The sequence below is a fragment of the Pipistrellus hanaki genome (assembly GCF_964339955.1).
Source record: "Pipistrellus hanaki genome assembly, chromosome: 18".
NCBI classification, from domain to species: domain Eukaryota; kingdom Metazoa; phylum Chordata; class Mammalia; order Chiroptera; family Vespertilionidae; genus Pipistrellus; species Pipistrellus hanaki.
Window position 1 is genome coordinate 2,514,798 of NC_140520.1, and position 15,820 is coordinate 2,530,617.

Genomic DNA, 15,820 nt, shown 5'->3' on the forward strand with positions numbered 1-15,820 from the left:
AAGGGGTGGTGATTCAGTGAACTCCCCCCTCTCTGCCCCATCTGGTCCGCACTACTTCGGATCCAATGGTTAAAGAGTGAGCTTTGCAGTCAGGCTAGGGCGCAAATCGTAGGCAAGTTTCTTCATCTCTCTCTAAACCTGTAAAATGGGGGTGATAACGATGACGAATATCTTATAAGGTTAAGGTGACGTGTAAATGGCATGATGCATAGGGATCTCTTAGCTCCGTGCCTGGCACATGCTAAACGCTGAGTCCTGATGGCTCTGGTGACAAGGAGGCTGAAATGCCCTGTGGTCTTTGTGCCCCGCCCTCAGCTGCTTTGACAGCACAGGCTGTGGAGAGGAGAGGACCTCAGAGGTCGTGTGGAGCCAGCTCCCACCGGAAGCCGTGAGGTTTGGCCTCGGAGCACCCTAGGGGACAGTCACCACGGAAGCTGGGCACGGCCCCGGACAGGTGGCTCTTTCCCAGCCTGGAGACGTGGGCCTGGGCCTGCCATGGGAAGGCATGGACACAGGATGGCAGGTGGGGTGGCAGCTCCACCTGAAGACACTTTCCAGAGCAATACACACCCCTCAGGAGCTTCAGGGTTGCCATGGTAACGACAGGTCTGGGTGCTAAAACTGTCCCACAGTGGTGTTCAGGCCGCCTCTTTCTTTTTTACCGAAAACCCTCCTGAGAGGGGCCCTGTCAAATGGGTGATGGGTGGGGGGCTGGCGGGACAGGGTTGATCAAACACCTGGTCGTCTCCCAGCTCCTCGTAAATCCTGTCTCCACGTGCCTGTGGTTAAGCCACAGCTGCCACATTGGCCAGCCGGTGGCTCATCTGTCTACTGAGAGGCCTTCCAGGCTTGGAGTTTCTGCCCAGGGCCCCGCTCTCTCCCTCCCCGCAGCTGTGTGCCCCAGCTGCCACCAGCGATGCCCAGGCCGCGGGAGGCCTGCGGGGCGCCTGGGGATGAAAGGCACCTGTGATCCAGGAGCCGGGGAGCGCTGCTCAGCGCCCACCTCCTGACAGATTCGCATGAGCCCCGGCATCCGGCCAAGAGGGTGTCTCCACACGTCAGTGTCTCCAAAGCTGCTCTTCCCCGCGAGCCGCCCTCCCACTCCTCGGGCTGTGCCGCCCGGACACCTGTGCTTGGGCACATTAGGCGTCCCCTCACCGGGGTGAGGAGAAAATTTCAGGGTGGAAAGAAACACCATGAAACACCATTCAGAAAACTAAAGAGATGGAGATGGGAGGCCGGTGGATGTTCAGTAAAAGGACGGCTTCTGGCTGGATGGAGAGAATCCAAGATCCTGCTGAGAAATGAACCGCCAGCAGCAGCCCTCCTGCCCCGGCCACAGCCCCCTCCTCCACCACTGCCCAGGGGGCAGGTCTGGCCTCGGAGGAAGCAGAGGGCGGGGCCGCCACGCCCCTTCGGGATGCTGGAAGAAGTGCGCTGCTCGGACTATGTCCATGTGCTCCGCCCCCCAATCCTCCCGGCGGTGGGGCACACGGTGTGCTTGTCGCTGCTCGTTGACCCGGACAGCACTGCGTCTCTTTGGGTGCCACCGAGTTCTATTTTTACCTCTTACTCTTCGGTTAGCACGCTGCCAAGCCCCCCCGAGAAAAGGACTCCAACGAGGTGAGAGGAATTGAGTGCCTCTTCACTACCCTGGGGAGCCAGCTGGCCATCACGGATCCCAGATTTAGGGCACCGACTGCACACCAGGGGCAGGTGTCCTGATTTTGGGGCCAGCTTCCATTAGTGCGGGTCTGCTAAGCGCTCTCCCAAGCACCCCGAGGTCTCGGAAGCACGGAGTGTCCTCAGAGACAGGTGTGCTCCATAGTCACTGGTGCTTTCATTGTTTTAACGCCCCCGGTGGCATCTGATGGCCAGCAGTAGACGTAACAGGGCTTCTGGCCCCTCCGGTGCAAGTGGTGCTGGAGCACATCTGTTTAACACGCTGCCTTCCCTTCCCTCCCACCGCCCCTCGGCACAGACCCTTACGTCAAAGTGTCCCTGCTGTGTGACGGGCGGAGGCTGAAGAAGAAGAAGACCACCATCAAGAAGAACACACTCAACCCTGTCTACAACGAGGCCATCATCTTCGACATCCCGCCCGAGAACATGGACCAAGTGAGCCTGCTCATCTCGGTGATGGACTATGACCGGTAGGTACGGCCCCGGAGGGACACGGCTCCCTGCGTCTCCGGCAGCGCAGGGCTTCTGGACCGTGACCTTGTGGTCCACGGCCGTGACCAGGTGTCCACCGGCCTCAAGCCTGGCCGCAGCCACGGAGAGAGAGCAAAGTGGCCCGGAGGGAGAGCCTGGGTTCCCCTCGGCAGGAGCTCAGGCCTCCCTTCCCAGCTGCTCCATTTCCGTGGGGGCAGCTCCCCACTCCCGTTCCCCTGCCTTCAGTCCTGACTGTTCCCGTTCCTCCTCTGGCACCAAGGCCTGCGGTCTGTCCTTGAAAAGGCCTCTCCATCCTCTCCGTTTCTGCTCCCCCCACCACTCCCTCAGGGATCGCTGTGCGGCCTCCATCACTCCCTCCTCCACCCAGCCAGCCTACGAAAGGCACGCCTTCCTCATAAGGGACCACTTTCTTTCTGGCCCCGCCCTTCTCTAGAACCATCCAGGGCTCCTGGGGCCCCGGCTCTTCCCCTGGACTCCCAAGGATTTCCATCTTCTGGACCCAGCACATCCACCCTTGGTTTCTCCCTTATTGGAGATATTCCTTCTCCTCCACCGATCCAATCCCACTCCTGCGTGCAGACTGGCTCAGAAGTGTTTTCTGACTCCTCCAGCTACCAGCACTCCTCTCTCCACTTGTCCCTCTGCCGAGAGAGAGAAGGAAACCAGGCGGTAAAGCCTCAATCTGGGATTTTTAGCTCAAGTCCTCGGGCACAGTAGGTGCTCGGTGAGCATAGTTGAGCGATGATTGATGTCCTTGCTGAGTGAGTAACTCACCTCCCAGCCCCTGGGGGAATGGCGCTCAGAGCAGGTCGATTTATTTCCAGATGCTGACAGCATTTCAAGCGGGGGGTGATGTGCAAGCCGAGTCCAGGAAGGGAAGAGACCTGAACCCTCCAACGCCCCCAAGTCAGGCCACTGCCCATGGTTTCCTGAGACTCCAGACAAGTGTAGAACTTTTTGCTCATCTGACTGTGTCCGGTGTCTGCCCCAGGAGGCGGGGCAAAGCATCACTGCTGCTGGCACCCTGCCGGGCGCCTGTTTTCAGAGCTCAGTGCTCTGAGTTAGGCCTGCCAGCAGAGTCCCTCTCTGAGGGTGCGCCTGGCCCCCATGCCGGGCCTTCTGTCTCTCCCTCAGGGTGGGCCACAATGAGATCATAGGAGTCTGCCGTGTGGGGATCAACGCGGAAGGCCTGGGCCGGGACCACTGGAACGAGATGCTGGCGTACCCGCGGAAGCCCATCGCGCACTGGCACTCCTTGGTGGAGGTAAAGAAATCCTTCAAAGAGGTGGGTGAGGTCGCCTCGGCCCTTGGCATGCTTGCTGCATGGCAGCGCGCGCTGGAGAATGGCCGTGGGCTGCTGCGAGGCCTCGCCTTTGTGGGTCCTGGGGGGCGGGCATGGGGCCACACTTCTCCCCGGTGTGACGGGCAGGGAGGAAGACCAGGGAAGCTGCCTGACAAAGGGCCTCCGAGGTGGGGCAGACAGAAAGCAGCACTGAGTTTTAGTTGGCAAATAAAAACTCGGAGGAAGCCTTCCTAGAAGCCCGGATGCTTTCACCGAGGCCCTGGGCCAAGTCAGCCCTTGGGGAGCGAACCCCACGGAGGTGAGATCAGAACTTGGCAAGAAATCGGACCTCTGTTGGGAGCAGCGAGTTGCCGAGGCTGTGGCCTGGCAGTTTTCACACGGAGGGGACGCCAGAGCTGGGCGCTGGTCTGATAGACGTGGGTGCTCACCAGCTCGGCGATAGGGTCTCCCTTTCTGGCGGGTCGTACAGAGACACATGGACAGGGCACTGCCTGGGGCTCCCAGGATTCGGGCTTCAAACGTGGTCCCTCCTGCCTTGCTGTGCAACCGTGAGCCAGTCCTTTCTCTCTGACTGCAGGGAAAGATCCCCTCCGGTGACAGTTCCTCTGCCCGCCTCCCGGGCCTCCCCCAGAGTAAGGTCCTGTGGTTTATGGCCTTGGTGGTCCCAGCCTCATAGGTCTAGGGAGCGGTGTAAACTTGGAAAATCCGCTAATAAAAAAATAAAGCATCATCTCCCCACCACATGGGCCCTTAAAAGCAAAGTCACCTAAAAACAGGAATCTCTTCGCCACACTCTGGGGCACAGAGACGGTGTGGCAGCCGAGCCAGAGGACTGCTCGCCCCCCCTCCTCAGCGGACAAGCCCTTTCCCAGCAGCTTCCAGCAGCGAGGTGTCTCCAGAGAGACAGAGCTGAGGGCTGGAGGAGCCGCCTGGGGAGCCAGGCCATTGGTTACCTCCCGGAAGGGGCGGGCCTTGTGAAGCTCCGCCCCGCAGCCCCTGGGCCCCCAAGGGGGGTGAGACATAGATGCAACCTTCCTGACCACCTTCGGCCTCGTCTTGTGGCTTTGGTTTGACCACAGCTGTGGAGCCTGAGTGAGCGAGGCTGGTTCCTCAGCAATGTGGCTCCCAGCCCTCAGGAAAGCCTCTGCCCCGTCTTTTCCAGAAGGTTCTCTCTGGAGAGTGGGGGTGAGATTCCACAACCAGCCTCCACCTACACAGGAGGCAGCTACTGACAGCAGATGACTTGGGGACAGCACCCGGCCCCTCACATGCCCCGCCCCTCCCCTTTAAAAGCCCTTTGGTGATATAAGAATATAGCAAACCGATCTGCGTGGTTGAGGGGCGGGGCATAGGATGGGAGCTGAGAGGCTCCGATGGGCTCAGGCAGCTCACGGTGCCCACCCAGCTCTGTAGTTTCCTGTTGATGAAGGAGGGCGAGGCTCCTCTTACGCAACTCTGAGCCTCCGTGACGACCGACCGGGCAGGGGAGCCAGCATCTTGCACCCCCTTCTAACCTTCAGCCTGCAATAACCCATCACTGTTACCCGACCGGGCTGCCCTCATAAACTGGGTGTATCCAGCCAGGCTGGGGTGCGGGTGGGTGCAGGGCAGCACAGTGGGGGTCCGACCCAGAGTCACTCTTCTTTGAGATGAATGCAACCTAATTAAGCCAAATAATTGATTCCAAATCCTGTCTTTCGTGAGTCCAACTCACTCGTTCAGACTACAAAAGAAAGAAAGATAAAGTAGAATCAAGCCCTTGAAAATGAATATTCGATGAGACGGCAAAGGGAAAGGAGCAGTATATGGGAAAGGAAAAGAGAATAAATTGATTTATATCCTTTGGGCTCTGCTTTTTTCTTGGCCTCGCCCCAGACCGCCCCTCCCCCACGCACTGGCAAGCCGTCTCCTGCTCAGCTGACAGGTTCTCTGAATGAAGGAGAATGAATGACATGCGGCTTGGCAACCTGGGATTCCATCCGTACAATTTCCATCTACCCCGCGAGCACCCACAGTTTAAGGACCTTTATAAGCGTGCGCCCCAAGCCCACCGGGCCAATACGAAGGCCGCATTCGTTGGGTTCATGTGACGCATTGTACTTGAACGCTCATCTCCGTCATCCTCCGAGCTCTCACCCCACCTTCTCTTCCGTCCTGTTCTGGACACCGAGGGAGAGCCTTGCCCCGGGACCGCTTTCTCCGTTGGTATAATCCTTGAAGAAGTCTCGCTCCCCAGCTCCCGGGAAGAGAGACGGCATTGCACCTGGGAAGCACCTGTATCTGTGTTGTACTCTCCTCAGAGGAGTGTGAGTGCTGGGATCATTTCTCTTTCTATTAACGAGCACAGAGGGCTCCATACTCGCTCGCTTGTTTGGGGTTTTACATAAGGTCGAGGGGAGCAAATGAACTGAAAGGCGTTTTTTCCTGCTGGGATTCCCCCCATGAACACAAAGTGATGAAGCCACGGCCAGCACCCTCCCTCTCTGCCTGTCATCGCTGTCACCGCCTGCCACGTGGGATGGCCAGCCACCTTCTCCGAGGCGCTCTGTCCTGAAGGGCCACGCTCACATCACCTGCGGAGAGCTGAGGTCTCTGCTGGAACCGCACCAGGTCTTCCTGGAGTGCAGCCCCCGGGAACGACCACCGTCCCGCCTGTGGGGACCAGGTCTCCGGGAGTTCACAGCCCCGGCAAGCCTCCTGGGCCGTGCCTTCGCCTGCCCGCCGTCCACGAACCCGTCTGCTCTGTGTTTTTCGTCATAGGAAGATCAGGGGCTGGCGGGGAGCCCGGATAAACAAGTGTGCTCCGTGTGCCTCCTCTGTGGGCTGTCCCAGAAGGAAGAACGGGGCTCTGTGTAGAGATTTCATTTTCCTCTCTGGTCTGCCCCTCAGTCAGGTGGTTTAGGTGGCAGGGGAGCCCAGGGAGGAGCCAGTAATCACAGGGTACCTTGTTACCAGCATGGATGGCCATCACAGGAAAAGGAGAAACTTCTAGAATGAAGGTCTGTTCGGTGAAAGCCTTAGTCACCGTCTCACGCCATGCCACCTTTTGGTTGAGAAACCCTTGAGTCAGAAGTCACAGTGGGCTCGACAGGCAGGCATTTACTGATCTAAAATATCTCACCAGGGCAACCCTCGGTTGTGAGTGCAGTCACGTGGATGCTGCGAGCAGAGACTGCCGCCCGGAGTTAGGAGTAAGTACAAGAGGCCAGGCGTCTTACTGCCCCCCGTCTCCTTCCCCTGGCGCGGCCGGTGCCAGGGTGGCAGCCGGGGGCGTGGAAGGAGTGCCCAGTTGGGAGTTAGGAGACCTGGTTTCGGATCCTGGCTCTGCCCCAGCTAGCTGTGTCTTCACGTCTCTGTGTCTTTGTTTTCTTGTCTCCAAGAAGGAGAGAGTTAGGTGGGGTGGTCTCCCGGGCCTGCCTCGGGCTGGGTGCTGGGTCACACCCTGGTCAGCACTGCGTGTCCAGCCGTGCTTGGCTGTGACGCTGCCGCTCAGCCTGGGCGGGAAGCGCGGAGGGGCCTCGAGGCGCTGAGCGGGGGGAGGCGGCAGAGCTGGCTTTCCAGAGAACGGGGAGCATGAGGGCGTTGGGTACGCTTGGGTCTCTCCTCAGCATGGGGATCTCCCCCTTTCTCCAGAGGAGATGCTGGGGGCTCGGCTTTGTCTGGAAATGGCCGTGACCTTCTGACCCGCCCCCACACACACATACGCATGCACAAATGCATATCCAGCCCCCACTCAGCCCGTCACTCCACGGGGAGACTGAGGCTCACAGCAGCACAGGCTGCACTTCGCTTCAGAAAGGCCAGCCTGCCCTCCCCGACTCTCCCGGAGCCGGTCCTGCTGCATCTAGCGGAGTGCTGGGCTCCTCCGCTCACAGGAAGGCCGCACTGTCCCCCTTTGAGGCTCACAGCCCCAGACAGGCCGGGCGCATCCACCGCAGGGTCAGCTCCTGGCCTCGCACACTCCGCTGTCCCTGTGCCTGGCTGGCTTTTCCATGCAAACAAGGGCGACATGCTCAAGGGCGGGTCCATCAGCCTCAACCTCTGCTTCACCCCATCATGCCTCACGACATCACCCACGTTCACAGGGGGGCTAGGGCTGGGCTGAGAGGAAGCAACCCCGAGAGGAGAGAGCCGGGGGAGCAAAGGCAGGTACCCGGAAGGGGAATGGCTGCCGGCCCTCCACCTCCTACCTCTCCACCAGTCAGCGCGCATGCCCCGAGGAAGCATTAATGCTGAAGAACGCCCAGAGCCAGAGCAACATCAGGCTTTTAGCTGTACTAACAGCCGCAGACAACTCGCTAATAATTCATGATCAGGCTCTTGGCAGGGAGGGCACACTCTGCAGACTGCCTCTCCCGCTAACATAATCCGGTTTTCCGTGTGAGAAATGCGGAAGCTCAGAAACGGCCCAGTCACCGCACCTCCTCCACACACACACACACACACACACACACTCACACACACACACACACACACACACTCACACACACACACACACACACACACTCACACACACACACACACTCACACACACACACACACACACACACACACTCACACACACACACACACACACACTCACACACACACACACACACACACACACACACACACACTCACACACACACACACACACGCACGCCTTCATGACCTCTGCAGCAGGTCTATTTCTGAACTCAGGTATTCCCAACGAGAGCTGTTCCCTGACGTATTTTGCATGGCTGACGGCAACACTCGAGAAAGCTTCCAAGAGTGAACCCAGGGCATGAGCCAGACCAGCTCTGGAAGCTGAGCCATCAGTTCCCCCCGCAGTCAATAACCGGCTTCTCTCCTCCCTCTCCTCCCAGCACTGGCAGGGCCGCGCCGCCAGCTTCGACAGCGAGAGCTCGTGCCCCTCTCCGAAGCCGCCTCCGACACCGTGAGCCGCACGGCCGAGCCGCACCGACGGGACTCGGCACCGTCCTTTCTGCACCTGCTCAGCCGTCCCCGCACAGAGCCGTGCGGTGGGCGCACCGGGGGCAGCGCGGCGCGGGGTCCTACCTGCTCCTGCGTAGGTCAAGGCCGGGGCACTTGTCCTGCGGTCAGATCCGTCTTCGTCTTTTCTGTCTCCCAAGGTGATTTTCTTTTGTGTGTGTGTGTGTGGTTTTCACTTTTTATGGATCTGCTGTCAAGAGAAGAAGAAAAGGGAAAGTAGGCAAAAACAGAGTGGAGAGCCCGGAAGTGGGTCAGTAAAATACAGTGTAACATAGTCGTCTTTTGGGGGAAAGGTGATGTGGATGGCTGCAATGTTGTGTCTCCATCAAGTGCCACTACCCCGGAGGCGGAGGAGGAGGACGCGGGGTGGCGCTGTGGCCTCCTTCTCCGCGGCCTGCAGGTGCCAATCCAGGCAGGCGCCGTCAGGGGACTATTGGGAGCTCTTCGTCCTGGGACACAGCCGAGATGGACGCCTGGTCCCTGTGGAAGCCACAGCGCCCTGGTGTCTGGGAACCTCGAGGAGGTGGTACAGGGCCCCTCGCTCCCCTTCCCCACGGGCTTCATCATGATGGGAAAAGGTCTTGACCCCTCCTGGGAACTCGGCCCCTCTCTTCAGGAATGATTTCTGCCGAAACGAAACGTGCCCTGTGTTTTCGCGTGCCCCACCGTGAACGACCGTGTTTGTTCTCGAAAATGACCTTCCTTGTCAAGGAGGTACGTGTGTTCTGGAAGGATTTCTGTATTATGCACGGCTTTGTAATGCCACGCGGTACCAAGCAGCTGTTTAAAAAGCCTAAGAAAACCCGAGGCAAAATGTCCTTTTCTGAACGGGGAGGTGTGAAGTCCAAGTAATAGCGGGAGCATCTTTCTAGGAAGAGTGTCTTCTTGGTTTCTCTTAAGCCTAGTTCAGCTCCTTCGACTCTGGGGCAATCTTTATCTCGAACTTTAGTTCTGTAAACTATTGAGTACTTCTGTGTTTGCTGTTTGTTTCAGTGGTAATGAAAGTGTTATTATTTTGTGTGTTTTTTTCTTTAGATATCTACCTTAGGCCAAGTTCAGTTTAGGAAAAATATATTTAAACTCTTCTGTATTGTCAGAGTACATTTCTGTTGAGTTGGCCTCCCCATCCGCCCATCCCCCACCCCCCGGAACTAGGTTGACGTGCTCAGCTCAGTCTGTGGAGCCTTTGTCAATGGTGGAGGGGTTTCCCCTTCAGCGTGTGCTCAGACAGAGCCGTGTGTGCTCCCAGAGGCGGGTCTGCTGAAGAACCCCTTCTTTCAACCACAGGAGGTCAAGAACGTGCAGGCTCTTCACACACCTGTGTTCTATTCTTTACATCTGCCACATCCTGGAGGAGCTGCAACTCAATGAAGTAGCCCCTCATTTCAAAGACAAGTTACCAGGCTTCTCTGCTGATAACACCTTTGGGTAGTGTGTTCTGGTCCTAAAAAATGACCGGATTGGGCACGAGGTAACAGGACATGGTGGCAGAAGACATGTTAAGCTTAGAAAAGTAAATGTAGGTAAACCCCAACTCCCCATTGTACTGAGCCTTCAACTTAGGGGCAATGGAGTCATTGGTATAAAGATACATTTTTCTTCCCAAATGTCTTGTGGTGGGCAGATAGGCCTTCCTGGTTAGGCAGTTCTGCAGCGGATGTTCTCTTGAGAGTTCGAGGAAAAAACCCAAGGTCATGGCAAGATTCACATCCCGCCACTTCCTTTTTCTTGACTGACCCCATCAAGAGGGCCAGTGTCCATCACTGAGCAGACGCTGTGGGTCCTGCCACCATGAGGGGACACTTGAGTTTCCTGGGCCGGAAGGAGCCCGGAAGTGAGCTCACATGCATGCACGACCAGCTGTCAGCCACAACTTGTAGGCATGCCTGCTGTGTGGCTCAGTGACTGACTGCTGTTGACCCAAGAACCAGGAGGTCACGGTTCAATTCCCGGTCAGGGCACAAGCCTGGGTTGCGGGCTCAATCTCCAGTAGGGGGCGTGCAGGAGGCAGCCGGTAAATGATTCTCTCATCATTGATGTTTTTATCTCTCTCTCTCTCCTTCTCCCTTCCTCACTGAAATCAATAAAAACACGTTAAAGAAAAAATTAAAACCTGTAGGTACTTGCAGATAACCACTCTAAACTTTTGGAGAAGGGAGTGTCATTGGCGTGAAACTTGGACTAATTACTGCTCTCAGCCATCCCCCTTCTGCCCAGGCAGCTCTCTCACACATGGTTTTGGAAAATCACTTCCTGAGCAGACTATGGTCAGCCCCCACGCCAGCCTAACCAGCTGCAGCCTTGGTGAGTTGGCAGATTTCCACAGGCTGGGAGCACCCCCCTCCCCGTCCTCAGGGGAAGCTGTTCTGACCGGAAGCCTGAATGAAACCTGAAGGTCTGCCAATTTCATTATCTGGCCCAACATCTCCCAAAGACAAGAATAAAATGAATCACAAGTTTCTGAATAAAATAAAACACGGGGTGCACTCGTTTGTTAGTTTCCTCGGCCATGAGAAACCTCTTGGGCTGCTCCTGTGAGCTCTGCTGACGTTGGGATAATGGAGGCCTCGGACAAAGACGTTTTCTTTAAAACTGCAGCGCTGCCTGCTCCGAATGCAGCAGTGTTCCTGGACTGAAACATGCCTCCTCCCACCCCCGCCCCCCGTCCTCCGGATGTTAATTAATTGCATCGTCATTTAAAAAATGACATTGTTAATTACTGCCTCGCATCTCCCTCCTCACCACAGCCTGGAGTCTTTATTCAATTAAATCTCTGTCTCTTGCCCATTTCTCTCGTCACTGGGGGTTCCTGGGGTCGATCTGTCAGCGTGCACACAGGACACTGCAAAGCTTTTATTTTTCATCTCTGTCCCCCCGAGGTGACCACCTCCCTTCGCGGTACAGCCAGAGGGCTGGTGGCGTTGGTTCTGCCCGAGGAACGGGCACGGCCTGCACAGCTGGGGCCACCGGAGTTTGCCTGGGCCCGGGCAGGGCTGTTTCCTCGGCTGTTCAGCGCCATCCGCAGCCCCTCCAGAGGCCGCAGCTTCTCCAGGAAAGTGGGTCACCCCCTCGGTCTGGAAAGCGAGATGCTTCGCCCACCAGGGGAGGGATCCTGCTAATTCTCATCAACGCCCCGTGGCGGAGTGATAAGAAGATCCGATGGCAGACTGGAAGATTGAAAAAGAGCATTCTGCCCGGCCGGTGTGGCTCAATGGTTGAGCATCATGGTTTGATTGATTCCCGGTTAGGGCACCTGCCTGGGTTGCGGCTCAATCCCCAGTGTGTGTGTGGTGGGGGTGGGGGTGGGGGTGGGAGCGGGGGTGTGCAGCAGACAGCTGATGGATGATTCTCATCATTAATGTTTCTGTCTCTCCCTCTCCCTTCCTCTCTCTAAAATAAAAAATATATATATTTAAAAAGAGCATTCTAGCCTCATAGAAAATCGTCTCTGCTTACCTCAGCTCTTAATTTAGAAGGCAGCTCGTGGAGAGGAGGGAAGGCGCCACCCATTTGTGCATCTGCATCTAAGTGCGATGCCGCCCAGGGAGCTGAGCTGCTGAGAGAAGCGCTCTGCCGCTCTCCCTCCGCCCGCCGCCTCATCGAGCCGCCCACGAGGTGGCAGCCCCCACGCGGGGACGTGCCGGTGGCATCTAGAGCTGATCCTCCCCGGGGTGAAGGTGCCCGGCCCGCGGGCTGGGTCACGCAGCAGTGCCAGCCTTCAGATCTCAGCGGCTGACACAACGAGCAAAGGCTTATTTGTTCACGCCAGGTGTCCAGTGAAGGTCAGCCAGGGGCTGGTGGGGGGGGGGGAGCTGCTCACGGATTCATGAGAGGGACTCGGAATGGCACGGCCGCCAACATCTCAAACGCTGCCAGCTGCTGCCAGCAAAGAGCTCGGACGGGTCTCATAGTGGCCTCGATGCTCTGGCCCGAAAGGAACACATGTCACCTTCCTTTGACAGTCCATCGCCCGGAACTACCCATGTCACCTCTCAAAATGCCGGGGCCCAAGCGCCCAGGGAGGAGGAACTGCAGCTGTGTGGTTCTCGGTGCTGGGCGGATCGCAGTGAACGTGGACGCCTGGGAGGGTGGGCTCAGAGGAACTGGCACAGGAAACTAGCTCATTTCTTGTGTGATGAAACGAAGGACTGCCCATTGGCCACACACTGTGCCAGCCTCAGGCCTGAACCTTGCCCACAGAAAGCTTTTGGTCTAGTAAGTTGCCAACACAAGTGACGCAGCCCAAGGTAGGAAGTGGTCAGTGATGGGCAGGCACTCAGGTGAATCCCGGGGAGAACACCCCACGGGTGAGCGACAGCTTTGGGAGAGGGGCATGATGGAGACCTCTGTGAGGGGGCACACCTCAGAGCGCCCACCCGGTGCAGTGCAGGCCCAGAGCTGAGGAGTTCTCAGGGCTGCCGAGCACCCTGACCCCGGAGGGACAATGAACCCGCTGAGCACAAAGACCACCCTGCTCGCCCTGCTCAGCCCAGACCCTCCTCTCCCCGCCCGAACCCCCCTGCCAGGCCATGGGCATGGCCCTTGCCCAGTTCCTGCTGCTGCCTCCCCGGACATGGACCTGCTGTCCCTCCCCCCCCACCCCCCCTGCTGGCGTGGCTTCTGCTCCCGAAGGGCTGAGTGAGGCATGGGCAGTGCCCGGGAAGCCAGGGCGCCTGCACAGGATCACAGGCAGGCGGACAGCAGAGCCGCTCTGGGAGACAGGGAGCGGGAAGGGGGATTCAAAAGCACTCTATGTTTTTACATCGGTGGCGGGAGAAAAATGACAGTGCCTTCCAGAAACCAGACACTCAGCAGAACAAGGGGGAAAAGATGAGCCCAGTGGGGGCCAAACTAAGTTTGAGATGCCAGAGGGATGTCTAGCCGACAGCTGCCGTCCGAGGTGCAGCTTGGCAGAGAGGTCAGCGTGAGCTGTGAATTCACAGGAAGCCGGAGGCGGGAAGCCAGAGGGGCACTCTGCCACGAGGGCACAAGTTGACCAGGAGAGATCTTTGGGCGCCATCAGCATTTAGAGGTCAGGGACCTGCAGCGGCCTCTGAGTGAGCCATCGGTCACGTGTACTAATTCGATCCCCTCCATCAGGGATTCCTCCCGGAACAGCTGGGGTGTGGAGTATGCCCATCACACCAGCCCTGGCCAGTCACCCATAAACGCGCTGTATGTTGGAAAATGCACGCTGGCCCGTGTTGCTCAGTGGTTGAGCCAGGAGGTCAGGGTTCCATTCTTGGTCAGGGCACATGCCTGCGTTTCGGGCTCAATCCCCAGTAGGGGTCGTGCAGAAGGCAGCCATTCGATGCTTCTTTCTCCCTCTCTTCCCCTCTCCCTTCCTCTCTGAAATCAATAAAAATATTTTTATTGCGTGAAGACTGGCTGTAACCGGAAAGCGTGCTGAGCTCAGTCGGGGCAGGAGGCTCATTACTCTCTAATACTCAGCTCCAGACAAAGCCGGTGCCCTTAGACTTGAAGAGGGAAACCTGGGATGAGCTGCCGTGGGAGAGGGCAGAGAGACTTCAGTGTCTGCAAACCAAACGCAGGCATGTGCCCTGACCAGGAATGGAACCCTGACTCTCAGGCCGGCTCAGTGCTCCTGCCTCCTGCGGCTCCCCTCTCAAGGAGGTCTCACTGGGATGACTGCCAGGCGGGAACTGAGCCCCGGGGCTGGAGTGGGCAGACTGTGACTCCTTTCCCTGCGGGGATTCTCTCCCCCACAGACTGGGGAGCTGGTTGAGACATCAGGGATTATCTGGAGAGACCGGAGCAGCCACGTGGCCTGAGACAGGGCGCGCTTGTCTTCTCTGCAGCTTCCCTGCAGCCTGTGCCGGAGCCAGGCCTGAACCCCGTGGCTAGAAATCCTAAGTGTTTGGGGGAATGCCAGTCCCTGAGACACAGACTAGCCCATCACGGTGGAAAGGGCTGTGCCCTTTGAACCACGGCCTTTCCTCTGCCTGGAGAAATGACCGGCAAGGACACCGTGGCTTGTGAAGTCAAAACACCTGACGAGCTTCAGACACCGTCTTCCTCAAATGACCGGCAGCTTTCTTTCTCAAATGGCTCCAGCATGTGCAACCGCCATGCGCGAGTTCTTCCTCTGCCTCCTGGTTCGGAACCATTTTTTAAAAATATATTTCTTTATTGATTTCAGAGAGGAAGAAAGAGGGAGAGCCAGAAACATCAATGATGAGAGAGAATCCTTGATTGGCTGCCTCCTGCATGTGCCCTTGGCCGGAATCGAACCCGGGACCCTTCAGTAATGCAGGCCGATGCTCTATCCACTGAGCTAAACCGGCTAGGGCTCTGGACCACTTTTGTTTCTGCTGCCCGAACGCCCCAGCTCGCTCTCTCCCTGGCACTGAAGCTGGGGGTTGAACCGTATTCTCCCCTATTTCAGTCCCAGGGGCCATCTGACAGGCGCGCTGGTTCCTCCAGGCTGGCCACGTGAGCATGGAGTCATCGCTTCGACATCAATGCATCTGGAAAACTCGAGAGCCCAGAGCAGGGACCGGGGTTCAGTCCTGGCCCCCCACTTCCCCCGTCTACCCTGGGCAGGTCAGATAACCCCTCTGAGGCTCGGCTTCCATCTGCACCCTGAGAGCATGTCACAGGGTATCTGCCCGCTCACCGTCCTCTTCCCGCGAGGCCCTGTCACCACGCATAACCGGGTAACCGAGAACAAAGGGGCTCGGCCACTGCGCTGCTCTTACCCCTGGCGAGGGTGGGAGGAGCAGGGAGGGGGTGCGGGGAAGAGATCGAGTGGCTGTGTAATTAATTTGGAATAATGTAAGCACTGAGCCGTTGAAGAGAAACAAAAGTGGTGACATTTAATGAATGTGTCAGTCGATATCTCGCTCATTCCAGCTGTCTTTTTAAATGTCAACTACCTCACAGCTCCTTTTCCTTGCAGCTGGAAGGTTTGTGCCAACGACAAGCATCGGCTTTGGTTTCTGCCCCCAGGTTAGCATGGCCACGTGGTCCCAGAGGCAGGAGGTCCTAGAGGCTGCGGGGACGGGAACAATGACCGTCACCCCAGAGAGCCGGCAGGGCAGCTGCTCCTCGGGTCCCCCACTGGTCCATTCTCCTTGCCCTTCACGCTCCTTCGTGCCATCGACTCTAGAGAACACACGAGGTGTCCACGCCGAGGGGAAGGTCCCCCTCCCCTGCCCAGGGGGCTCTTCGAACTTCTCAGCCCTTGAAAATTCTCAGGAGGAAAACCTTAGCTGAACTCCAGGGAGAGAGAAAGCCAACAGCCCGTTGTTCCAGGCTCAGGAATTTCCATTCCGAGCCGCTGGTCCTTGGTCCCGACCCCTATAAATACCAGATAACGCTTCAGAGAGTGGCCAGCTGCGTTTTCAC

The 15,820-nt window shown here is 57.7% G+C and overlaps 1 protein-coding gene across 1 annotated transcript in view; it reads left to right on the top strand.

The window, feature by feature from the left end:
- SYT6 (synaptotagmin 6) overlaps positions 1-9,542 on the top strand; it is a 43,597-nt gene extending 34,055 nt beyond the window's left edge. Inside the window, exons 5-7 of the mRNA XM_084866310.1 lie at positions 1,982-2,153; positions 3,310-3,460; positions 8,326-9,542. Coding sequence (XP_084722436.1) covers positions 1,982-2,153; positions 3,310-3,460; positions 8,326-8,400 — 398 coding nt within the window. The 3' untranslated portion in view covers positions 8,401-9,542. The remainder of the gene's footprint in view (positions 1-1,981; positions 2,154-3,309; positions 3,461-8,325) is intronic.
- The last annotated feature ends 6,278 nt before the right edge of the window (positions 9,543-15,820 follow it).